General features: G+C 42.7%; 1 protein-coding gene across 1 annotated transcript; it reads right to left on the bottom strand.

Annotated features, from left to right (window-relative positions):
* Positions 1–2,194: 2,194 nt before the first annotated feature.
* On the bottom strand, positions 2,195–26,886 carry LOC118108991 (LHFPL tetraspan subfamily member 3 protein). The gene is made up of 5 exons (XM_035155768.2): positions 26,494–26,886; positions 25,538–26,347; positions 6,414–6,650; positions 4,504–4,533; positions 2,195–3,533 (listed from the first exon to the last, which is right to left on the bottom strand). The coding sequence occupies exons 2-4, from the start codon at positions 25,962–25,964 to the stop codon at positions 4,517–4,519; spliced, it is 681 nt and encodes a 226-aa protein (XP_035011659.1). The 5' UTR covers positions 25,965–26,347; positions 26,494–26,886; the 3' UTR covers positions 2,195–3,533; positions 4,504–4,516.

Below are 26,886 nucleotides of genomic sequence, written 5' to 3'. Positions count from 1 at the left end.
CTGAGTGCTGAACTGGCTGACAGCACGGATTGCTTTGAATAAGAATAATACGCTTTTTCACCTCCAGATCACAGATCTGAGCCACACAGACACTGGTTGTTGCAGTTTTTCAAAAAGTACCAGATAAAAACAATAGTGGGTAAAAGTGGTGATTCTAATTCTCTCTCTGTGACATTCCTCTCTGTGTTGTGGACGGAACGTGTGACTTGGATTAAAAGCCTGTTGTGACTTCCCTTCTGAGTAAAAGGCAATCTCCTAATCTCACAGCAATTTTATCTCTAAGAGAAACCGCATTTCTTTCATCAACTCTGTTAATGTTGCTTGGAATCATGAAGTCAGAGTTACAGGGCCTGAGAGAAAGTTATATTTCATATTTGAATGCTTTGAATTTGTAATGCAATAATGGAAAATGAAAGGTTTGAATTTTAATCAAAATTTAAGAATAATAATAAAAGTCTGAAGGGAATTTTCACGTCTCCAACCAATTATATATATATATATACTTATTTGTTTTTGCTTTTATCTCGAGGATGGCAACACCCATTGACCAATTTTTAATAAAAAAAAGTAACTCATTAAACAATAAAGCAAGCTGGCTCTCTTATACTTATTTGTTCTGCTTTTTTTCCCCTCAAATGCACTTTGAGCGATTGTTGGTCTTGTGTGTTGTTAAGTGATGTAACATATGTATTGTTATTAGTCTGCATATTGTTCAGCAATCAGCAAAAACATCCAGTCACCAAAACCCTACCATCGCATGAGAGTGGATTTTTTTCTCCCTTTGGCAATCACAGGCCGATAAAACATTTCCAACTGAAGTACAATAAACAACTTTTTCCTGGACCCTTGTAATATGGTCTTCAGCTAATGAACAGATCAAAGTCCATCCATAGATGACCACTCTGTTATATGGTTGAATGCTATATTCAAAAGAAGAGCTTGAGCTGGGATTGTTCTGGTGAATTTTCCATACATAACAGAATGTATGAAAATAACCCTTCAGAAAAGGTTGATTGATATTTCATTCTGACAATCTCAAAATTCATAATTATGACACATATACAGGAACTTATATTATAATTATGCATGCGAATATGCAGAATCTTCTGGGGCAGGAAGCCTTCTGGTTTGAGTTATGAAGTTTGACCAGTAATGTTTGAGCGTGGGGAGCGAAGGAGGTGTAACACATTGACCGAAATTCTTCGGCTTTCGTCTTGTATTAATAATTTATCTGCATGCATATAGAGAAAGCTGTTAAAAGAGATTAGCCAAAATGTTGTCTGGACCTAAAACACAAACAAAAGTATCACTGTTTGTGTTTTGTGTGGAGAAGCTTTTGACTCCTGTGATATAAGGAACTAGTAAAATGTGTGCGACTAACAGAAGAGGAAGTCTTGGCTCAGATAAGTGATGTGTGGATTGTGGATCATGATCGTGGAGAATAATTACAACAAGATTGCTTATACGATATCCCTACTCAAATATTCTACCATCACTGGCAATAACTCCTCCGTTCATTTGTCATTGCTTCTCCCTATATCTCTATCAGACATTTTCTTATGTATAAATACTTGAAACATTGACACGCCTTTCCATTATATTAAAAACAGTTTCTTCTAATCAATGTGGTGAATATTGTTGATGTGTTCAGCTACACGCAGCATCTTTTGCACATCTGTCCGTCCTGGGAGAGGGATCGCTCACATGTGGCTTTCTCTGAGGTTTCTATGTGTTTTTTCCCCCTGTTAATATAGGGACTTTTTGTTCTTCTTGACTCTTGTTGAGGATTAAGGACAGAGGATGTTGCAGCTTGTTAAGCCCTATGAGACAAACTTTGATTTCAGAATATGGGCCATAGAAAATTTGATTGCACTTGAAATCTGCACTTCCATTAAGTTGAGAGACTTTAAGTTACAGAATTTTTAAAATGACTTCAAATGAAATTTAGTCCTTAGTATGGGCCAAACTCCAAAAACATCAAGTCCAACATATTCATTAAGTAACTCAGAGCAGGTCTTTCATTCAACGCTCCCTGACTAGTTTTTCTCCATGTCTTTCAAACCTGACACCCTAAGACTGCAATGCAAGAGTTCTGCTATTAATTTCTAGTCTTCAAACCTAAACTGAAATGTTCTCAGTCCACAGATGACATGACATCTGCACCCTTAACAAATGAACAAACATCACAGCAGCGTTTTACAGTGAAAACCTTTATTAAGTGTTAATATATTCTTAAAGGAATCTCTTGAATTGTTGTAGGTTTATCTCCTTGTTTCCTAATTGTTTGGTATCTATAGAATATCTATTTACATCATATCCACAGGTGAGGCTGGGACAGGCCTCATACTAACCCTTTGTCACTGGAGTTCAATCCTCCGGCACGCCTGTCGCTTTACACAACACTCAATTACTCCGCTGTGTTACCCTGTATGTCCCAACAAAACAAAGCAAAGAGGAGAGAGAATCAGAAAGTGAGAAAGACGGAGACAGATTTAGCTACGCAACAGGACGACTGTGTGCGTGGCCGGTCCACCAGCCCGACAAACGACTGCACGCAACACATTCACGCAGAAACTCACATAAGAGCATGCACTCAAACACACACACACACACACAACCACACTCACACAGCAGCTACGAGTCCTGCAGCAGAGTCCTAATAGCCTCCATCACAGTGTACAGACTATAAAATATTTCTTTTCTTAAACTGAAGCGTTGTGCAAAGTTAGCTAGCAGGGCGTTGAATGGATTTTTGTTAAAATTTCTAGAGCATCTTTTAATATTCACTGTACATACTTTGCAAATACATTTTTTTGGCTCTTTTGGGTGATACTCTTCTTATAAAACAGTTTTAAATATCATTTTTTTTCTAGTAAATAAGGAGGAACAAAGGAGCGTTTGAGCAAAAGAAGAAAATAAAACATTCACTCCATTGTCAAACCGTACACATGGAACACAATAGATATACAGCAACACAATGTTTTCTGAAACTGAGCGGTTTCTTCTTTTCACAAATAAAACAGGAAACACGTTCGGACATTGATACACACAGCTAAGTGTTAACATAGTCTAATATTTGTCAATACAATTTGTTCATGTAGTGTTTGAATGTACTGTATTGGTGTGGACATGAGTGAGGCGGCACATGTGTATGCGTGTGTATCTGTGCTCGTACTGCAGGTGTCGACCCTGTGCCTTCTCAGGTAGGTGGTGGGTCATCCATACACATCTCAACAGAATAACAGTCTCTGCCCCTGCCATGGTCTATGTGATGTTGTGCAAGGGTTAGCTCCATATAGACACGATGACATAAGAGAGCGCTGGGCTCCATCTAAGTGCTGGGACTGACGTAAAGGGACCGTGGTGGACTTCTGGGGTGCATGGGTTACACAGGTTGTTTTAGTTTGGCAGGTAGATGTGAAAGGCAGGCTGGCTGGTTCAACGGTATTCCTCTCCTCCACAGACCTGGACTGCCTCCACACTTTCTATGATGTTGAGGGACTTAATGAAAACGAACATGGAGATTCAGGAACCTGAGAGAACGACAGAGAAAGTAGAAGTGGAAAGTCACCATTAACTGTGTTTTATCTCCATTCCATGCAGTCCACTACATTCATTTGTCAGCTATGGTTACTAGTTACTTTTTAGAAAAAAAATACATCAAAAACAGTTGATGAGTTTAACCCTAACCCACGAGGATGAAGGGATGCGGGTAGAGAAGAGAGAAGGAGGAACAAGAGGATGAAGATATGAGGGATGGAGGGAAAAGAGGATGAGGATATGAGGGAAGGAAGGAGAAGACAATGACGGGATGTGGGTAGGGATGAAGGAAGGAGGGAGATGTGGATGAAGGGATGTGGGGATGAGGGAAGGAAGGAGAAGATGATGAAGGGATGTGGGTAGTGAAGAGAGAAGGAAGAACAAGAGGATGAAGATATGAGGGAAGGAAGGAGAAGATAATGAAGGGATGTGGGTAGGGATGAAGGAAGGAGGGAGAAGTGGATGAAGGGATGTGGGGATGAGGGAAGGAAGGAGAAGAGTATGAGGGGATATGGGTGGGGATGGAGAGGAAGGCAGAAGAAGATGAAGGGCTTTGGTAGGGATTAGGGAAGGAGGGATGTGGAGATGATTGCAGAAAGGACAAAAGAATGAATGGATGTGAGGATGAGGGAAGGAGGGAGAAGAGAATGAACAGATGTCGGTAGAGAAGAGGGAAGGAGGGAAAAGTGGATGAAGGGAAAAAGGGAGTGTGATTGGTTGACCTGGTCCACGTAGGCTTGAAAGGTGATTAAAGGTGTGGTTGAGACATGACCCAGTTCCTGAAGCTCGACTAGTAAATTAGTTAACTTCATTTAAAAAAGTGTGAGTTGTTTGCAGCTCCACTAAAGAGTGAGTTTCCCTCTAAACCTCTGAGTTGGTTTCAATAAATATCAGTTTGAGACCTTAAGAGAGAAAGAGTGCATCATTTCAAGATGGATTGTTGGATGTTTTGTTTTTACTTACGATGTTGACTTGATTAGGCGTTGCCTCCCTCTGTGAAATAAAGCACAACCCCAGAGAAAAATATGAAATTGCACAACATGGTTCTCACGGTCAAGCTATTAATAGACTTCCATGTTCACACATTGTCAGATATGTGCACTCCTCACGGAGGCCGATTGTGCTTCACCCAATCACCAGTAGATGGCATCAGGGATGAGCTAATCGGTCAAAGACAATTGAGCTGTAATCATTCACAAATTATGTAATAATAATAATAATAATAATAATAATAATAATAATACACTTTATTTATACAGAATACTTGGGAATTAAACAACAAAGAACAAAACAAGACAAAAAAAGAATGATAACATAAAAAATTCTATAAAAAACAAAAATCAGGCATTAAAAGACTTTCCTATAAAATAAACATGTTTTAAGCAATGATTTAAAAACAGGAAAAGTGCTGCCAAGTCTAACCGCCCCAGGTCAGGAGTTCTCGAGCCTGTCAGCCCTGAAGGCAAAATCCTGGTCACCCTCAGTCACCTGCCTTGACTTATAGGAGCTCTACCAGCATGTGTTGGCTGGAAGATCACATATTATGACTTGGGGCATAGGGAGGTAGCAGCTTTGTGGGGGCGGACTGTGCTAAGCTGTAAAAGAATTATAAAATAAATCCTAAATTTAACAGGCTGCTAATGAAGGGAGGCAAGAACTAAAGAAATAAGCTCTTTCACTTCGTCTCTTTATCTCATATCTTTCACTTGAAGGTCACCGGGGGTTGAGGATGAAAAAATAGAAAGTTCAGGCATCTCCTCTGAGACATGGTTATGTGACTCTGTCGAGAATATTAACTTCTGCATTTCCAGATGATCAAACATGTCACCCTGTTGATGTTACATGTATATTTTGCTCATAACAAGAGGGTGATAGCAAACTGAGGAACCATCATTACCTCTGCAAAGGAGGTTATGTATTTTAGGTTATGGAGAGATGCACTAAACTGAGCGCCACTCCAGTCACGTTCCCTTCTCTCCTTCCTTCTCCTTCTTTCTCCCTTCCTCTCTATCGTGTAATGCTGGATGTCCATGCCTGTCTGGTTCCATTACAGGCTACACGCCATGAACATACTAATCCCATTTCCCAGTGGAACACATACCTGGACATAGGTCTTTTCAAAGTATGTCACAGCGTAGACCTGTGACAGTGACACAGAACTGCATACAGTATGCATGGACCTCAGTTTGAGACGGACCATCTTCATGATTAAATCATCACGTCACCTCTCTGTATGGTAGATCTCTGAGTGGAGCAGTGAGGCCTGATATCTGTCAGATAAACCTGCTGTTTTTGGATCATTAATGGAGCAGCACGGAGCTGATATGGGATATGTGGTGAGATAACACTAATGATGAGGATGTGAAAACCCCAGTGGACCAGGAAGTGGGTTTGTTGTATTTGGGATTGCATATGTTTTTTTTTCTCCTTTTTTACTAAGTTTGTATCTCAACATTTCTTTCCAAAGATTTCTCTTTCATCACTGTTCATCCAAAGGGATCAGGAAGATGGAGGGATCATTATTAGGTGGTTTGAAATCGTTTGCAATGAAAATTGCAACAAAATGTAATTCTTCCCAGGCCCAAACCAATCCCTCCACCACGTTTTCTGGAATTAGGTTAAGTAGCTTTTGCGTAACAGTCAAAGAAACAAACAAACAAAACACAGGTGAAACCACAACCTCCCTGGTGGAGGTAAGTCAGAAGTGTAGCTGTTCTGCTTAAATGTTTTTAAGTGAGACACTGAATCCCAACATGCTGTAAAACTGGCTCTGACTTCCAGTGTGTTGTAGAAGTAAAGAGGGACATTATTACAAAGGAGATCAATAAAACATCACATTCTATCTATATTTAGATTGGACACATCCTCCTCACCCTTGCTCTCAGCCAGCAGCTCCTCTGACATGAGTCCGTCCTGCCGGTTCCCCAGCACGAACGCCAGGAAAGAGAGGATGAGCGCATCCAGGATGCCCATGATGGACAAAATGTAGGCCCAGCGCACCGAGCAGGCTCCCAGGCTGTATTTGTCTGTCTGCTCCCCGCACATCCGCCGCACCTCGTCGCTGTCCCAGCCGTCAGGATAGATCATACAACCCAGCACCAGACAGACACCTGCAGGGGGAGGCAGAGAGCGGAGGAGTGAGTAAAATGGAAGTTAGGGATGATAGTGGATGAAAGAGCGTGGGAGGAAAAGTGCAGGATCATAAATGAGGGCAGGGATAATGAGATTTCATGGGGATAAAGAAAAAGAATGATCATTTGGAATCTCCAGCCTTATAATGCCCTGTTTATGTTGCATTCATCAAATAGATTTTCATAACTCCTCTTATAGGAAACAAGGAGACAAGTCTTCAAATAAACTGTCCAGGATTATATTCTGTCTTTTTTTCTGACACAACTTTGTGGATTCTCTCTCTCTCTCTTGCATTTTAAGAATTAATTTATGAATACATTTCAACTCGCATCTACTTATTCTCAGTTTTTGCCCAAAGTATAAAAATCTCTTTCATCTTCAATATGGATCCGTCTCATCTTCACATTAAAAGAGATTCTGCTCTGAGGTGATGCTGCGGCAGAGTAGCACAAAATAAAAAAAACGAAAAAGGCCGTGCAGAGTCTTGCAGGCTTTTCTCCCTCTCCGGATTTTTAACTAAACCCTCTTCATTCTAAGTTTTTGCCCAAGGGGTAAAAATCTCTCTCATCTTCAGTTTGGATGAGGCTCTGCTCTGAGGTAACGCTGCAGCAGAACAGCAGCGGACCTGGAAAAAAGAAGCTGAGTGCACAATTATTCATAGTGCATTGCACATTAATAATAAAACACACTAATAAAATGGACCCGCGTCTTTATCCCCCAACAAACACTTTCCTCCCTGAATGCTGTTTGTTTATGTGCTATAGGGCTTAGGTTTTTTGAGCACTACTCTAGTTCGTTAACCATGTTATCTACACAAGGTCCTGTACACTGCTCTGATTTATACACCTAACAGTAATGTTTATATAGTTAAGAGACAAATTAAAAGAAAAACCTGAAAAATAAAATTTTCCATGAGGCCATAGAGATGTAAAACATATTTCAGTCAGACGACTCACGTTTGAAATGTCTTTTTGCCGAGTTTGGTGTCTGGGCTCTGATCTTAATCACTTCCCCAGATAAGATTACATTAATTTAAAGGGGAGAGATGAGCAAATATCTTTAACCCTCCTGCCAGAGTCTGCAGGTGGACGCTGGGGTGGTGGAGGGGCTGGATCGACAGACCGCCATACTGACGCAGGGCAGCAGAGGCATTGACAAGCAAAGGGAGAGATGGGAAATATTTGCTTCTTACATAGACTGCTAAATTAGGAGGGTGTGTATATGGTGGAGGATTGTGGAGACGTGTCAGATGATTTGAGCAGCGCAGCTCGAGTTGACTGCCTGGACTGTAGCTCGAAAGCATCGCTCCATGTTATGGCCTCGGCAGTCACCAGATGAGAATCCAGCTGAACACCAGAGGGAGAATTTGGACCCATCTCTCTACACCATAACATTAAAAACACATGGAGACGTAGAATCATGGCCAATGAAGCTGCTCAGGTGGCACCACTGTTCCCTTATAAAGTTGTTTTTAGACATGAACTCTGAAGGATACAGTCCAGACAACAAGGCCCAGATATTTTCCGCACCTGGAGCGTTCAGGTGAGGGATGGAATCAACATGCAGGAGGCAGGACGTGACGGATAAATTCATATGTTTTTGTTTCCAGCACATCAAAAGCTCTGGGATCTGCTTGTCTTTTACGTTTACATCTTTTTCAGCATCTGCTATGTATTTGACACCTGAAAGCAGCTTAAGACACTTTATGTTGGTTTCATCGTTTCATTGGCTCCATCTGCCTGTGCCATTGGCCTCATTTGTAGCCTTTTTTTCTGGCTAATTCAACATTTCACAAACAAATGTGATGTACATATCCTTTGCTAATGCTCACGCACGCTCGCCACACATGTGCATAAAAGCTGACACACTGCACTTTGTCACACTGCAGTCTTTAACAGTCCTGAAAGATATCGGTGGGTGTTGAGAGGCGTTTAGAGTAAGAGAAAGGGAGTTAGAGAGAAACGACAGAGCACTACACGCTGCAGACAAACTGCGTACCTAACGGAGCTGAGCATCCCCAAGACTCCTCTTCTACCTTCCTCATGCCTCATGCTGTCACAAGAAGTCCATATGCACACGGTGTCTCAGAGACTCAGGTGCTCATTCTGAGTCAGATAGATGGATGGAGCAGGGCTTCAATGAGCTACTCTACATCAGGCCATTCTCAGCCATTTTACACAGAAAATGTTCCTTCAGTGTTTCTTTATAGTTATGTGAGCAAACCACATGTAAACCATTGTCATATACTGTAGTGTCACACTTGTAAAAGCCTGGTTTTATGAATGAAGTCTCCATGCAGCTCCACTGATTCAAGCAACAAGCCTTTTTCATTCAGGTCTGACTGCACTTGACAGGATGTGATGGGCCCTCACTACTATATATATCTGTCACTCAGACCATCAGAGCGCTATGTACAGTATAAAGCTTCACAGGCCTCTTGAGTCTAGCACACGATTTAGCTTCTAGAGTGTAACTGAGGACGTGATGCACATTGTGACCAGAGTGACGGCCGACAACTGTGGCTAAGACAACACATTTACACACATGTGGCAGTGTTGCTGAATTACACTGCCTTTCTTTCACGGGATTCAGGATAAATCTAAAACGGAGTATCAGGGCCTTATTAAAGAAAAACAAATTCAGAGATTTTGAGAATAAAGTCATAAAATTGCCAGAATAAAGTCTTAATTAAATGAGAGAAAATGTCTTAATATTACAAGAATAAAGGTTTGATTTCATGTGAAAAAATAAAATAATAACACAATATATATATATTAAGTTATATAAATTAATTATAAGAATACAGTCTTCATTCATGAGAGAAACGTCATTATATTTCCAAAAACAGAAAACTTGAATCACTACACTGCGGTTGTATGCCTCCTCCAACCAGTGCAGTTTCTGTGTTTCTACGTACTTTTTTCCCCCAGATTCATATAAGGTCACTGTGATCTTTACCTTTGACAACGGAAACATAATCACTTCATCTTTGAGTCCAAGTGACAACTGATCAAAAGTTAAAGAAATTCCCTCAAGCGGTCTTGAGACATCACATTCAAGAGGCCAAAAACATGTGTTCGAGGCCAACGTGACCTTTGACCACTGAAAGTTAATCAGTTTCTCACTGAGTCCAAGTGAATTGTGCCTGATGTAATGAAATTCCCTACGGGCAGTGCTTGTGTAGCACATTCACAAGGATGTAACCCTTGAGCTCAGGCCACGGTGACCAAATAAGAAGAATTACAGTAGACATTTTGAGAAAATTAAAGGGAAAGTCAGCTTAATTTTGGCATCCAAACTTTTCCTTTTAAATATTACTAAAATAAGATATCACGTTCAAGAAAAACGTAAACATACTTTGACCTATACCAAACATTTCCACCACAAAAGATGCAATTTCCTCCAACTCCAGGTGGTTCTTTCTTCAGAATAGACTCTGGCCCAATCTTTTCAAAGTCTGAAAACTTGTGATAACGTCTTTTGTTATTTATGAAAGCTAAACATAAGTATAACTGAAAAAGATGCTTCAACAGTCCTCATATTAATGCAGGCAACAGACTGATCTTCTAAATGACACATAGCGTAAACTTAGGACCTCATTTCCATTATATTACGACTTAATTCTCTAAATGTCTTTCCCTTTAAGTAGCCCTGATACGCCGTCAGACACATCAGACTCTGGCTGTGTTTTTCCCAGCATCTGCTGACTTTTTGTTGTTGTTTGTTTAACAATGTTTGACTAACAGTTTGCACTATAATAATGTTGGTCAACAGCTGGTAACTCTAAGGGGAAGTTTGATGAAGTAAGTGCATAAGAAAAGAGACAAAGCTTCCTCTCCATGTGCTTGATTTTGATTTCTGCTCCATCAGGAAGGTGCTGATCTGCTGAACTCATCAGTCAACATTAATGTTATCTGGAGACCGAAGGGCGAAAGCTGTCTGTGTGTTCTGTTTTCTCCTCCATGTGTTGGGTTTGCAAATGAAAATGGAGTTGTATTGATATGAATATAAATTTTCTCCCCTTAGAATAAGAATGAATTCCTACCAGCCATGTTTCTCAAAGCTAGTACACTATGAATATTATAGAGGTTTATGTAACAAGATCCACTGAACAGAGGGAGCACCATAATAAACGCCTGTGAGCTGATACATATCATTATTCTCTCTCCCTCATGATACAGTTGCCGCAGAAGCTTCTTCCAGATTCTTCTGTGTGTTTCCTCAATGCCTTTGGCTCAATTCAGCGTCGTCGTGAATATAACATCGACGCACAGGAGGAGAGAGGAGAAGCTCACAGAGCTGTGGAGCAGGTGAGAGAGGAAGAGAAAGGGAGCGAGGGAGCAGGAAAAAGACGAATGAAAGGGGCATGGGCCGACAAACGCTGATAGCACCGGTGGAGAGAGACCAAAAGAGAACAAGAGATACAGGAGCAGTGTAAAATCTGTCACAGTTACTGCCGCACATTATCCTCCCTAAACCCTGGAGAACGTCTCTGGCAGTGGGATGCACTGGCCGCGCTTCCACCAACAGAGGGTGCTACATATGTTGCTCCTGTCTCCAGAAACAGCATGTGGTCAGAGGAGGAGCTCAGCCTGGAGTCAACTAATCCATACAGGCTCATTTCAGCACTGTGCTACATCCACTTACATAAGGAGAGGCTTAATCAAGAGGAAAAAAACATACAACTATACTGACAACTATGTCTGTACAAAATATACAAAGTACCAGATGTAACCATGAAACCTCTAACATATATTATATAATATATATAAATATGTCTCTCTCCATATACATATATATGTCTATATGTATTAAGGGTTGCTGCTGTGTCTCTGTAGGTAGAGTAACGTCCACTAACCAGAAGGTCGGTGGTTTGGTCCCTAGCTCCTCCAGTCCATTTACCATGAATTATTTTCTAAAAATATTATCAAATATACAGTACTATAGTACATCAATAGTAGACCAAGATATCAGATGAAACAACAAAATATTGTGTTTTTAGGTCAGTCCCTCGCAGCTGGAGCTTCATTAAAAAAGATACTAATTATCCAATGAAAACATCTGTAATACGTGAAGAGGCTGTATGGTCAGGGTCTCCTAACGCAGGCGTGTTCTCACGACATTCAGGTCATTCTGGAAAATGCCGAAAACGTAAATGTCAACACTTACAAAGCACGTTAAGTCATTTTCGACAGAGGTTCTCAGTTTTTTCTGAGCCAAGGACCCCCTACTGTCCTCATGTAACATAGTCTTTTTATCTTTACCTTCTACTTAGTTATGTGAAAGAACAACACAAGATAAATGTCTTGGGAAAATATTAGACTTGTATTAAAAATGTTGTCACCATGTCAACACAGAATACCTGTATATCATGATCATCTCCTCGAATGAATCAAACAATCAGGCATATTTATGGGGCTGATATTTATGTGGGAAATTTGGTAAAAAAGGAGCTGCAAGTTGTTTTGACAACTGATCACTAATTTAGTTAATTTATCAGCTGACAAGAGTTATAATTGCAATCAGATACTATATATTAATAAATACTTAGAAATACTAAGTGTTATAATCTGTTTGCTGAACGCTTATAATACTAAACAGGGGAATTTAAAGTCCTTATCGCTGAGTATTTGCAGGCTTCACTCACACCGCACTGGAGCAGAGCTTCACGCTGAAGTAATGAACGCTCTGCTCCAAATCCTGGCCACAGAAATAGCAGCACACCTGACAGAATGCAGCTGTCAGTGAGAGCGGAGACGAGATATCAACTGATGGCGTTATCCCTCCCTTTCAGCTTTGCCGTCTCTCTCTCTCTGGAGAGAACGCATTAGGGAGGCAGGACGAGGCAGGGATACAGAGAGAGACAGGAGATATGGTGAGAGACAGAGCCCATGTAGGGTGCCATGCTCCCACCCTGCGTGTGGCCGCCATCAAGTACCCAGCACCACACTAACGTCATGAGCACTGGTTACCATATGCTGGAGCCCCTCTGCGGAGCTATTCTCAGCATTTATTCCGTCTTTTCCACGTACACCTCTCTCTGTTCCTGGGAACACGGGGAGCATGCAAGCAGAAAACTGGACTGAGAAGTGCTGGTTGGCTAACGGCCGCTTATGTAAGAGACTGTAGGTAGGGCAGATTAGGTGCAAACAGCGCTGCTGGGAAGTCTGAGGCCAGACCGGCAGGTGGTGCACAACGGTATGATGGCGGTAGGTTTGGCAGAAGTACATGGGCCTGTTTCCCCAAAGAGACAACTAAATCCCATTGATTTCGAAATGAATCCCATTGCCTTCTGTAATCTCTGTGCGTCATTTGCAAGTGGTGTAGGTGACTGTGGGCCAGCGTGACCTCCAGAGCTGCAGCTTGATCGGATTTAAATATCAGATTTAGAGAGAATAGAGGACAATAAATCACAAAATCAAATAATGTAGATGATTATACTTTAATCTACCTCCAGAGCATCTGCTTCATGCTTCACTGTCTGAGTGTGTGTCAGCATGCCACTGGCTGCACGGGGTGGCAGATGGAAATGTACACTTTTGTATATTCTCCGCTCTTTCCATCATTTACGCATCTGCAGCACATCCAAGTAGCAGAAAAGGAATTTCCCATTTTTCAACTCCCACAGTCCTTGTGCATCACATTTCCTCCTCTCAGTTCAATAGCTGTGACAAACTGAATTATGCAGATACACAAGCCAAACTCTGCCATCTTCCACTGAATATGCATATCCACGTCTGCAACACACACACACACACACACACACACACACACACACACACACACACACACACACACACACACACACACACACACACAGATATATGTGCGCATACGTAGCATTTTTCATCTTTGTTTAAAATATACACATTAGTCATGTGTCATTTGTTTTCCACTTCTTCTAGAGGCGCATCTTGTTGATGAATAAAAGAGTGAGTTTCCTCAGCTGACAGCCTCTCTGGTGAGCGGCATTTAAGGTAAGAGTCAGCTTCAAAATAGAAAAACCAGCGCAGACGTTCTGGGAAGAGCCTGCAGTGTTTATCCCAGTGGGGCGTCCCATGAATATGCAGAGGTAAGTTTGCTTTAATGTAAAAGATAATGTTACACTCCCACAGGTGATATAGGGACCTGAATGTGGGTAAAATCCATCCACTTCAGTTCAAAGGGTTCCTTTAAAGTCTTCAATACTAATTTCACGATCATCTGACAGAGCTGGATCTTCTCCTATGTCCTCAGTTAAACGACAGCAGCGTCCGCAACTGGCAGCCTGCGGCCAATAATATCTGTCCTGCCAGGTCATCTGGATAATCGGACTATTTCACTATATCAGACTGACACAGACATTCAACTGTGTCGCAGGTGTCGATCTTCAGTTTGTTTTGTTGCTCCAATGCTATACTAAACTGATTTACAGAGCTTTTATTTTTAAAAGTTGTGAATTTGGGTGTGAAGATTATGTCGATCAATGAACAGACTGAACAACAAAATCAACTTTCAGTTTCATACTATTAAAAACAATGACATTCAAAACATTCACCGCAGATAAACCAGGTAGGATGAACACAAAGTTTTCTAACTTCACTTTGCACCAAACACTGTTTATAAAAAGCTCTGCACACAACATCCAGCAAACAAACAATAAAAAGGACAGTATATTGTAGAACTGTTTAAAGTGGACTCACTAATGAAAAGGAATAATTCAGCTCCGGACAATTAACACAGGCCAAGAGAACAGGCAGGTTTCGAAAAGGCACTGCACTGTACCTCTCAAAGTAAGGATATGATGGGAAGCCCACATAACATATGAGAAGAGATATGAAGAGACAGCAGCTTTATTACTCACATCCAAATATAAGAAAACCACAGTGTTAGATTGTTCTGCGTCAGAACAGTAATGTGATCTACCCCCCCCCCGAAGACACAGTTGTTCCCCGATGCTTGTTGTCTACGTTGTTGATCTCAGCACTGAGCTCCAGGCAGAGAGTGCTGAGGTGTGCCAGTGTGGCTCGGGTATTTTGGATGACTGGTGACAAGCAGCCCAAGGCCGAACGGCCCGGTGTGGGAGTAGAGGAGGAAGTGGTACAAAATCACCTCAAGTTTCAAGGGCGGCTCAGCTGGCTCTGCTTGTTCTAACAGCATGCGCACGAAATACAGGATTCCAAATGCACCCACAGGCCCCCCCACCCCCTCCTGAGAAATGACGAGGGTACAGAACGTGGCCGATTTATCCAATCTTCTTCCGCGGCCGGTCCAGACTTTAATTACGTGTGGGCAGCATCAGCCTCCCCTTCACTCTGGACAATCAGGGCATCTCTCTGGCTCCGAAGATGAGGGAACAAGTACCCAAGAAACACGGCCCGAGACTAGCGCGATGATATGGCGTAATTACTTTCAGATAAATGGGGCAATTAAGAGTGGATGATCTATAGTGGGACTAAATGGAATGTGAAAATGTGGCACTACTTGGGTCTGCAGGTTTATGGAGGGGAAAGATATCAAAGAACGAGGGTTCAAACTGTCAAGATGAGCACACTTTTTAAACAGCTAAATGCAATTTAAAGACAGCTCTTAGAAATGTTTCCTAAGCGTCAAGTGTACGGCGGAAAGTGGAGTGAGAGAAAAACTTTTAAATCACTCAAACTATCTCCCCGGGAAGGAGATGAGGGGCAGGTATCTTGAGATGAGATGTCTGCCGTCCAAATTCTATTCCTGCCTCGGCTGCTGGCAAAACTCAGCCGTTGCTAGGAGGGAGCGAGGAGCTTCCAGGCATCCGCCGCATCCCACTCTGTCAACAATCTTCAGCAATTTTCTGCACGGCGAGCACATGATGCCCACAGCTCGCCTATCAAGTCGTTTCAAAAGCATCAGAAGTAGCAAGCTTGTTTCATCGAATCAGTTCTGCTCAGTGTCAAGACAAGTTTTACAAAAAAATACCAAACTTTTTAACCACCTTGCAGTGCTGCAAATAAGCTTCCCGTAACAGCATATTGCACATTATGATGTAGCTGCAGGCTCCAAGAAGCACTTTGAGCTATACTACAGGGAATAAAACTTCACAAGAGCTTTAGAAATATTATTTTGTCTACTGCTTCAGTACGTGACAGAAGAGGATGAAAAGGATGCAATGTCTTTATCACCACCCACACACTCCAACAGCCAAAAAACTGTCAATCAATTAAACAAGCAGCATTTTCAATACCCAACCAATTATTAACTGGAACAGGCTGCACCTAATAAAACTGTTTGATTTCAATTTTAAAACCTTCCTACTTTGGTCATATAGAAAAACGTCACTTTTGGGAGGTGTGCGCTAATTTCTTTGTCTTTCGTGCACAAATGTAAATGACTGTTGACGGGTGTGATCACATTGTTTGATAACTCATGCTGTCTAAATGCTATTAGCAGTTGCCTATGCTGATGTCCGATCCAATGAGGACGTATATCGCACACAGACACACACACACACACACACAAGCATATAACAGGTTTTGGCCCACACTGTCACACTGCCACTCTGTCATCCAGCCCACATACTGTGTGGAATGATGGCACTGACCATGAAAATAAGCATTACCCCCCATAAGTGACATTTTGAATACTCAACTTCAACAGCTGCAGAGGAATCTTCAAGCACGGACCATGACCTAACTCAGGTGATAGAGACATGTGCCCTTATAATAGATGCAACATGTCAGGTTAAAGCAGAGGTGGCATTGCGGAGTTAGAGGTTGGAGGGAGCTGGTGTAGAGGAAGAGGAGTGCAGCACAAACCGCCATGAGCACTGCAAGAGGGAGACAGGCCGGGGTGGGTGGGGTGGGGTGGTGCTTATGTAACAGATCCAGATGCAGCCTGTACCTCCACAGAGGATAGAGACTGGCAAGGGCAATAGGGATCAAAAGAGGCCTTTGAAATACTCTGTGAAAACACTGACTGGGCCAACACTTCAGAGACACTGGAGGCCACGGCTCAGGCAGGACTGTGCTGCCTCAGTCAACAGTTAACATTAGCAGTATTCACCAGAGACTCACTTCAGACACAGGGTCTGCAGAACCAAACCAGTGATGATGAGGACTGAGGCGTTTTTCAGGGGAAAATATAGCTAAATTAACAGTTAAATAAAAATTAAAGATAAAAGATTTCGTAAATGCCGTAATAGAGCTTCGGGCCACACTCCGGTAACAGACTCAAATCAATGTGTCGCACTGTTTTAAATGCATATGGAGAGGAGGATGACATATACCAATTATAAAGTATTTAGTAAGTGTAGCAACAAAATGTATTTTAAGTGTCAAAAATAAATAAACCTCCACCAATGAGGTGTTTTCATTGCTGTTAGTCTGTCTGTTTGCAGGATTACACAGAAAGCACTGAAACAACTAAAGTACTTTATTGAAATCTGGTGGAAGGGGGTTAGGGTTAGGGTTAGAGGTTATTGGAGGCTAATTCATTGGCGACGATGGCCAATGGGCTTTTAGACTGGAAAAGTGGCACTTTGGTAGTTGGTCATGGTGATTATATTATACAGCATGAAAAGTTGTTTTATGGGACACAGTGTCCTTGCTGTCCCACCTTATCTCTCTATTTGTGGAATAAATCAGCTGCCTCCTCCCCTCCGGCTCGAGGCAGGCCACTTCTGAGGTGAAGTGGGGGGGGGGATTAACTCTGGTGAATCTATAGTCTGCACCCTGCAGGGCCACAGGGAACGCCAAACACAGGGGAGTCATGATGACGACTTGGCTGACATTTAGATTTTGTATTCACACAGCGCTACACCTGAACTCAAAGTGTGAGCTAATTAATGGCCATCGACCTGTTTGGTTTGAAGTCTAAAAACATGACCTCGAGGTTCCTAATTTATACCAACCTCTCTGCATTTGCAAATGTGCCCTGAATCGATGGAGGCGCATTATAAAACAGCACATGGCCGTGCATGTGAAGCTCTTCCTCTGCTGGAACAACCTGGCCATGATGTGCAATTAAAAACACGTTGAGCACATGCATGTGGTGTGGATCCATCCATCCTCTTCTCTTGCTGTCAGCAGTATAGTGAGAGCTGCATGGTTGATGGTTCCCCAGTGCCTCCGACCGGCTATAATTAGATGCTTCAGCCGGCTGTGTGTGGTTCTTCACTTCGAAAACACAGGAGTGTGCAGGGTGTTGATGCAGAGGTGATTTGAAAACAGATTGGCTGTTTGTTTGTGAGCTGAACGGGTAAGAGAGCAGGACGGAATGTCCATCGCTGTGAGAGCGACAGGTTAAAAGACAGACGGACAAAGACAAAAATCTCCTCCTCTCCCCTTTGAGGGTCTCCTGCAGGAAGCCATGTGAGGATTAGAGCACGAGGCCGTGCTGTGTGTCCAGTGGTTTTGATTGAAAAAAGACGGCGGGTCGGCACATTCAGTTGGTGTACCTCAGTGAAAAAGGCCTGGTGAGAATACAGATCAGCTCTGCAGTTATCCCAAACCAACTGACATCACCTCTCTGCACCACCTGACCGCCAACGTCAGGCCCCCAAGGACGACAGATTTGCATTTCCCCTCATTCTTATTTTGGGTTTGAGAGCAACTCCGCATAGGATTTACATTTCTGTTGCTTCACACTCAACGCCTTGTCTTGTTTGTTCTGTCACATAACTTAATATGAGACCAGTTCCTCAATCACAGACACACTCACCAGTGTTCATAGTTAAAAGAGCTAATGCACCTTATTATAACAAGAGGCAAACAGTGCTTAGTTGTTTCATTGTGTTACTCAATCTGCTCCACCGGGTGTCTGACTCGACGCGCTGCAGAGAGACACGACTCCCTGCTCTGCGAGTGTAGAAAAAGGTAAGATTGGCCTCCTGTTGTTAAAGTTTAATCGTTCTAGTGTTGCACATTAATTATCACTTCACAGACACTGTGCAGAGAGGAGGTGCACAGTGATACAGTCATTTAGGCAGTGAGACAGTCACAGGACAGACTAGGATGTATACGTGTATAATTTCTTCCACATATTTTTTCCCTTTATATTACTGTGTGTAACATGCCCAATATATATGTAATCACAACATATTTTAAACCTGCATGATTCCCAATATTTGATATGAACGTGTCTCTACAGCAACTGAATGAGCCCGAAAACGAAAACTGCTAACAGTAGAATATTCAGTATAATCAGTGTAACATTGATTTACAGGCCTCTTTCAGGCAGTCCAGTAACTCTAAGTCCAGTATTCACTCTGTTTTTACTTCTGTTTTGGTCTCCACCAACTCTTTAACAGCTTAATGCTCCACTGTTCAACTGGCCAGTTGCTAATTTTGTCCTTTGGTTGCCCTGTGCTGGACAAGTAGTGCACAGTGGGTTTTTAGAGCGTGTGTAAAGAAAGAAAAATCAGTTAAAAGACAATAAAGGTAAAAAACACAGTCTTTCCGACCACTGCCACGAAGTCAAACCACACTGGGGATAAATGAAGATTCACTCGTGCTGATGGAGCAGTACGATGTTAATGTAAATTTAAAGCACAGTGGAGCTGCAGCTATAATGTGTTAAAACAGCCAGTTTCATTCACTGGAGCTCAAAGCAACATGCAGTCAAAATGCAGGTCGTTCTCGGATGAAGGACGAGATCGGTTAAAGTCAAATTCAAGTCTTTTTCTTTGTGTATATTAATAGAAACTTAGTTAATTTTAATGCAAATTTTATGATATAGCATAATGTTGTTTGGGATGGACAACGCTGTTTTCAACAAGGATGCATGTGGCCAAAAACACATGCATCCCAAAGCCCCGAGCAAGGAGGGTCGTGTATTAGTGTGGAGACAAAGGGTGTTGCTCCATCATGTCTCCTGAATGAGCTGAATGTTATTATGTGAAGCGTGCACTAACACACAAACACACACAAGGGGCACAGCAACAGCATCAGTCTTTCCCTCAGTAAAGCACTAATCTAAGGCAGGAAAGGGGATCCAGACAAAAGTGCTCATTTGTAGCATTAGCTGTGGAGAGCTGGAGCACGCAGGTCTGCTCCTGCTGCAGTGGAAAGTGCAGCTCCGTGATGGCCGCTCTCGTGTTCGAGCGCCACCACTTTCCACCTCTGCATTCAAATAGGTTTTAGTGCTCCTTTCAGAACCAGCCTCTCAATGGAGCTAATGGGCCATGGGAGTGAAAGGCAGCCACAGAGAAACACATAATGTAAACAGCGAGAGAGGGAGGGAGAGAGGTGGAGAGACGGAGATCTCTTTCCTTATCCCCTCAGACCTTAGATTGTCCCCTCACATCTTATCCTCCCTTCTTTTCTCCTTATTTTTCATCTCTCTTACTCCTTTATCTTCCCACTGACCCGATCTCTCAGAATACAAGGTTATACATTTTGACGTGTCGATTCATCTTGTTTGATTTCCATATTTAAAAATCGTTTTTAACTGACTTTTTCAAGGCTCTATTTTGTTGCAGCAGCAATAGCTCCAACAGTAACTAGATGTATCTATTGAAATGACTGCGACAGCTGAATTGTGTGTCTCCTCAGTTACACAGGGACACTCGCAGATGGCGTTCTTATGAGTATGGAATGTAATGATGAAGATCAGACAGTAGTTAGTTGCAAGCTGTTTAATTTCTCCGAAGATGGACTCCTCGTTGAACTAAAGTACATGTTGTACTGTACAGTTTTAGAGCTGAAACCATTTATTCAAAGAACAAGTATCTAGAAACTCTAGGTAATTTAATAGGTATAATTTTACATAAAACTATATGGCACTCAGTAGAGCGCACACCTCCACCTCCACCAGGGCCCAACAGTCTCCTTAAATTCAATCAAGCTGCACACAATTTCACACACAATAGATATCAGTCCCATAAACATGTCAGAAACATACCAGATTTTTTTCCACCAGGTCCATTAATTATTCCCTGGGAAAACTGTGAAAATGATTCATAACACCCTAAAGGGGGAAAAAAAATCCTTTTATAGGTTCTTTCCTGAGCTCTACCACATCCTTCCATCAGGTTTCATGGGAGTCTGCTCTGTTGTTTTTGTGTAATCTTGATTACCAAACAAACAAACCAACAATCACAAAGTATTACCATTATCCATGTGTTGGTGCAGCTTTTATTAATGACTAAGTCATCTAACAACAGCCTTTTCATGACAGACATGTTGGATGGTCAAAGTAGGAAAAGCTTGGGTGTATCTTATTACATTGACAGCAGGTCATGACAATGTGATTCTGAGCCAAAGTATATTCAGCCATCATTAAATTTATTATCACCAAAAGTTGAACTATTCCTCCAAAAAAGGATGGTTGCCTCAGTGTGGAGCACACCGGCCTTTATAAACAATCAAATCTGATTACATAATGCCATTCCCACATGTTATATCAGTGTTCATAACAACTAAAACTGTTTTGGATAATGGGAAATAGATTTAGCACAGTGGCTCAATGGACAAATATTTCATATGGTTAAACCTCAGCTCATCTTCAGAGGACGCTGCACCAGGCCACAGGCTCGTGCCAAGATAATCCCAGAATTATTAGTTATCAAATACATAAAATAAGAAGCAGAAGTTTTCCCAAATGTCATTTTGTCCTTTTGCTTTCCTATTAATTCTAGCAAAGCAATTATTTTTACTTCCTAATTATTTATAGAAAAGCAACAGACACGCACTCAAGTTCACACCAAAGAAAGAGACAGACAGAATAAACAAGTAGAGTGAACAATAGAAATCTGATGCAGTCCTTTGTAAACACACTGAAAAATGAAAACTGTCAAACCAAGTTTAGAAAATGACTTTATATCAACACAATTAGTCACCTGAATTGAAAAAGCTTAATTATTTTCAGTTCTGCCCATTTATCTAATTTATGTTGCTGATAATTTTTTTACAGTGCAGTCCGTATCTTTCCAACAGGTCACCCTCAGTCTGCACATTTTTTCTGCTGACTTTAGAAAGCCTGCGTCCTGCTTATTCACAGGTGTGATTCATATCCTTTTTTTAAAAAAAAGGAACAATCCCATCTATTAGAGAAAAACACCGGCACCCGACAGAGACTGGGTGTAAAGCTGTGAAGTAATTATCACTGACCTCACAGTCTTCCCAGTTAATTGGCGTGCAGAACCCTGTAGAACAGCGAGAGAGAAATGTACAGCACATACTGTACAGTACTCACTGATGCAAAGACGTGAAGTGAAAAGAGAGGGGAAGATGGGGTCAGGGTCAAAATGAGCTGTTGAAGTCGACATGCACAGGGGCTGTGAAATCGTGTGAGGGTAACTGACAGAGATGAGGGGAAGGGGCTTGCTTGTGCATCATGTATCTTGCTGTGCTTAGCTCAGCGGAAACAAACACACATTTGCATCTGCAAGCCGTGGACTTGAACAGATGCACAGATGGAAATAGCTCTGGTGAGGGAAAGGGAGATAGGGATACACAAGTCCATCTAGGGCAGCCTGGACGCAGGAGCACTTGTGCACTCTGCTACGTTTGGCTGCGGTCGACATTTTCAGCATTCTCATGTGCCCTGGTTGTTTGATTCCTCATCAAACATTTAACATTTTTGACCTGGGCCTCGCAGAGAACTCTCTCCCTGCAGAAGGCTGGAGACGTGTGCGTGCTCACACTAGGAGCTCTGTGCAATGGCGTGAATTTGTTGTATGTGGTTAAATGTTTATCCACGACCTCCTGACTTCAACCCAAGGGCATCTGTGAAACCTGCAGGAGAGGCATGACTTAAATTAGGTATATATATATATATATATATATGGGACTGTGACATTAGAGAAAAAAAAATGTGAGATCATTATTTACAAAAAATCTAAAGAAATGCAAACACTTTGTTTCTCATGACTTTATATTACTGAGAACTTTCATCTAGATGAAAAAACATTGGCCTGTTTATAAGTCATTGACCCATATAAATATAGTCTTGGCTTCCACATAGCCTGTTTTCAGACCTTGGGTAGATCTGGATAATTGGGTCCTGACTTTACCCGCGGCAACGCAGCAGGAGGTTCTCTGTACAGATGCGTTCACAACAGCAACAATTCCTCCGCATTATTCAGGCGAGAGGTGGAGCAGCCGGGTGCAGCAGGCAGAGGTAGGAAGTGACGTATTAACTCTGCTGCGGAGATTCCTGCGTTCTCACATCGGATTCTCCTGAAATTCTACGGACTAGATACTAGGAGGCAAGACAGATAAAATCCGCAGATAATCCGGAGCCTCTCACTGGAACATTTGGGTTCACACATGCACCTCCGATTTGTGGAGTTCAGTGCATGTCTGAAAGCACCTATAGAGTATGACCTTCATATTAGGTAAGTGTATGAAATAGACCTTTTACTCAACATGTTGCCCCAATGTAAATCTGCTCAGAGACAAATAAAAGTTAGGAAGTGTAGTTTCACCGTGTGGAAAAAAAAAGAAAACCAGTGATGATGATTGCTGAAGCGGAGAGAGTAAGATCAGAGCCACGGAGCAGAGAGCAGTGCTCTGAATACTGACTGTGTCATTCACGTCCTTGGACCAGTCTCGTAGCAGGGATGGGTGACAACAGGCTTACGGCTGGACCCACTGTGTGAATATAAATTTCAGTTTGCTTTACTATCGAAAGATGAGGCAAAAGCAAAACGTTTCAGGAGGGAAAATAGTGGATAAAGAGGAGGGGAGCAACACACATACACATATTGTGGCAATTATCGCAAGCATATTGATGATTTGTACCTCCTTATCAAAACATCAGCTGACAGTAAGGGGCCCATTAGGGATGCCAGTGGGCCACCTGTCCTCCACAGGGCCGATGAGTGAAGGCAGCGTGGCTTTAACCTTCAGGTAGGTGTAATGATGTTTGACAGCGCTAAGCAGCCAACCTCGCTCATTAGGGATCCCTGTGCCAGCCTGTCGTGGTCAGGGTCTCTCCTCTTGGCTTTCCCTTTCATCTCTGTGCTGCAGAAGCACAAAGCCCAGCAGTCTCCTCATTAGGCAGGCTTATTGCATTAATTCAGCCCAACATAACACACTGAGCTGGAGTCGTTCCAAATAATCCCCCTCGTTTGTGTTTGTTGTGAACAGGAAACCCGGCTGCTGCGACCGCTGGTGCAGCTGAGAAGAACGGTCTTTGGCAGCATTTCGACTCTTTTCAGACGACGGAGGCCTGCGCTCACGCTGGACGACATTATAGTCCACAGTTACAGAGACAAAATCTAGCCAGCAGGTGAAACGCTGACCTCCATGACGTGTGACATGTGAACACCCCTAAACTCTGATACACCACACTGAGACCTGTTGGCTGAGGAAAAACTGCAGATACACTAACAGCAACCTCTGCCAAGGCCCAACAGTCCCCTCAAATTCAATCAAGCTGCATCAAATTGCACACACTCATAAAGACCAGTCCTCTAAATAAGTCTGGTCGTTTTTCATAAATCCATGAATTATTCCTTGGGAAATCAATTAGAATGTCAAAGAACGCCCTATTACACAATGTTAGAGGAAATGACAAAATTCTGCCCCCTAAACCGGATCGGCACCAAAATGTAATAGGTTCTTCCCTGACCCACACAGCATCCTTCCACCTAGAGTTGTGGAAATCCCTCCAGTTATTTTGGCTACAAGCAAACCAACAGGGTTCATTTCAGCCACATACAGAGGGGTGCAGAAGTCCAAACCTCTGAACAACACCACTGTCTATATATGCATAATAATAATTTCCTTATACAAGCAGTGTTGCAGGATTATGGTTTTGTATCATTTTATCGTATGAACCAAACAAACAGTACCATCGTCTCTGGCCATTATTGAAGAAGAAATATCCACTTCTCAGAGGTTTCAGCTGCATGAATGATGTTGTGTTATATTTGGAAAAAGCTTTTCTGACCATAAGACTTTGATGTATTTTGAAAAATAAGCTGGGGAACATTTCATTTCTGACCATACCTGTAGTTTATACAATAATATGTACCCCCTCACTGGTTGGCCCTTTAAATATGACACCTGTCCTGGTCTCAGCAGAACTTCAGCACCATGGACAGCACTGTCTGTAGAGCAGTGTTGACAGCTCCCATAGAGATACTGAACACTCTTCACCTTCATCACTGTTCACTGCATTTATCTAATCAACTGATCAAGCACATTCAAATAAATCCCAGTGATTATGAGTTCAATGGTTCTAATACACAACAGGAAAAAATAGGCCGCACAGAAGCATTTCCTCTTTCAACATGAGAGAGAGAGAGAGAGAGAGAGAGAGATATCGATAGGGAGATAGACAGAGAGAGATGTAAAGAGGTATATGGATGAAGATCTAGAGAGATATACATAGAGAAAGATAGCAATAGATAGAGATAGAGATAGAGAGATATATAGAGGTACAGATAGAGATATGGAGAGATACAGTTACAGATATAGATAGAGAAACAGATAGAGATAGAGAGCTAGACATGTAGAGATTTATAGATATAGAGAGACAAGCTAGAGATAGACAGCAATAGATAGATAGATATAGAGATATTGAGATATATATATAGAGAGAGATAGAGAGATAGACAGAGAGATATATAGAGCTATAGAGAGGACATATAGAGCAGACTGATACAGACTGATATATATATATATATATATATATATATATATATATATATAGAGAGAGAGAGAGAGAGAGAGAGAGAGAGAGAGAGAGAGAGAGAGAGAGAGAGAGAGTTATAGACAGAGAGATATACAGATAAAGATGGAGAGACCAGATATCAGTAGGATATCATGTGTTTAAAACTGAACATCTTATAGAATAAAGGTCTTTGGGACTATTTATACTGTATACACCTATATATATGAAAGAAATGACAATTGTCTAACAAGTTGAACCACCCCTCACCCTGGAGGTAACAGGCACTGACCTGATAATGCCTGCATCCAGCCGCAGATCTTGTACACGGTGGAGGTGCTGAGGAGGAAGAAGAGGCTGAAGCAGCCGATGCAGGTGACGACGAGCATCATGGACATCCCGACGAAGAAGGAGGCGGCCTTGAAGGCGCTGGAGGGGATGGCGGCGAACTCGGTGAAGCTGCCCTGACAGGCCAGCTCTCTGGAGATCCCGTCCCCGATGCAGTAGTGGAAGAGGCCGAAGTAGCCGACCAGCGGCGTGTCCATGCCATCCCCGATCCAATAGGGCTGCGAGAAGATGGTCACGTTCACGATGCCGAACAGGATGGTGAAGATGGCCCACAGGAGTCCGATGACACGGGAGTTGCGGACATAATTGGTCTGGTAGAGTTTCGCGGCTTCGGCAGACGGTAGCATTGATGCGGCGGATCCGGGGATCATTTTACGCAGAAAAAACTAGGTGAACGCTGCGATGTGTGCGAGCACAGAGCGAGGACGGGACATTTAGCACACGGTGTTGTTTTCTTACCGAACGACCCCGAAAACAGCGCGAACAAGCGGAGGATCTACGTCCGCGCAACCGCAACCATGCAACATCTGTCAGGCGCGATCAACTCATGACGTCGCAGCCGAGAGCCAGGCGGTGGAGCAGGGGCGATGGAGGCTGGAGCTGAGCGCTGCTTCCCGGGATGTGTCGCCGATCCCCCGATGTCTTACTCTGAGAAGTGTCGCGGGATGTGAACACGCTGCTGCCTCCCACTTGCTCCGTCTAGCCGCCAGACGTGCACATCTCTGCAGAACCGATGTCCTTGGAAACCCGCCGACTGCAAAAAAAAAAAAAGAGGAAAAATAAAGGCCCTTATTATTCACTGCGATCACAGCCACATCACACACAAACAGCTGCACCCTGCTCGTGTTTGGCGACAGAGCCGGATCGTGTAACCAGTGACACATAAAGTAGGCCCCATACCTGTGAGTTAAAGCAGCCGATCACTCAGGAATAAAACAGCACAGACCCCTCCTGGTGGTGGCTGGTCTCCGGGCTGTCAGTGATGCTGGAGTCAGAGGAGGAGGAGGAGGATGGGTGGGTGGAGGGAGGGACACAGACGCAGAAGCAGTCCGTGATGTGCGTGTCTGTCCGTGCAAACAGTGACACGCACCTCCCGGAGAACGCTGCGTCAACACGCGCCGAGCTGACGACACCAATGCGTTTCTACAGCATTCCTAAATACTCAAAGTGTAGAAGTGATCGACAGCAGATGTATTGATTTCACCGGAGGATTCTCGAACATGATATCATCATCCTCCTGTCAGTGTCACCTGACGTGTTAAAGACGCACTGCTCTGCTCCATGAAGCGCTGC

The sequence above is a fragment of the Hippoglossus stenolepis genome, chromosome 5 (assembly GCF_022539355.2).
Source record: "Hippoglossus stenolepis isolate QCI-W04-F060 chromosome 5, HSTE1.2, whole genome shotgun sequence".
Lineage (NCBI taxonomy): Eukaryota > Metazoa > Chordata > Actinopteri > Pleuronectiformes > Pleuronectidae > Hippoglossus > Hippoglossus stenolepis.
This window is presented reverse-complemented; position numbering and strand designations above follow the sequence as displayed.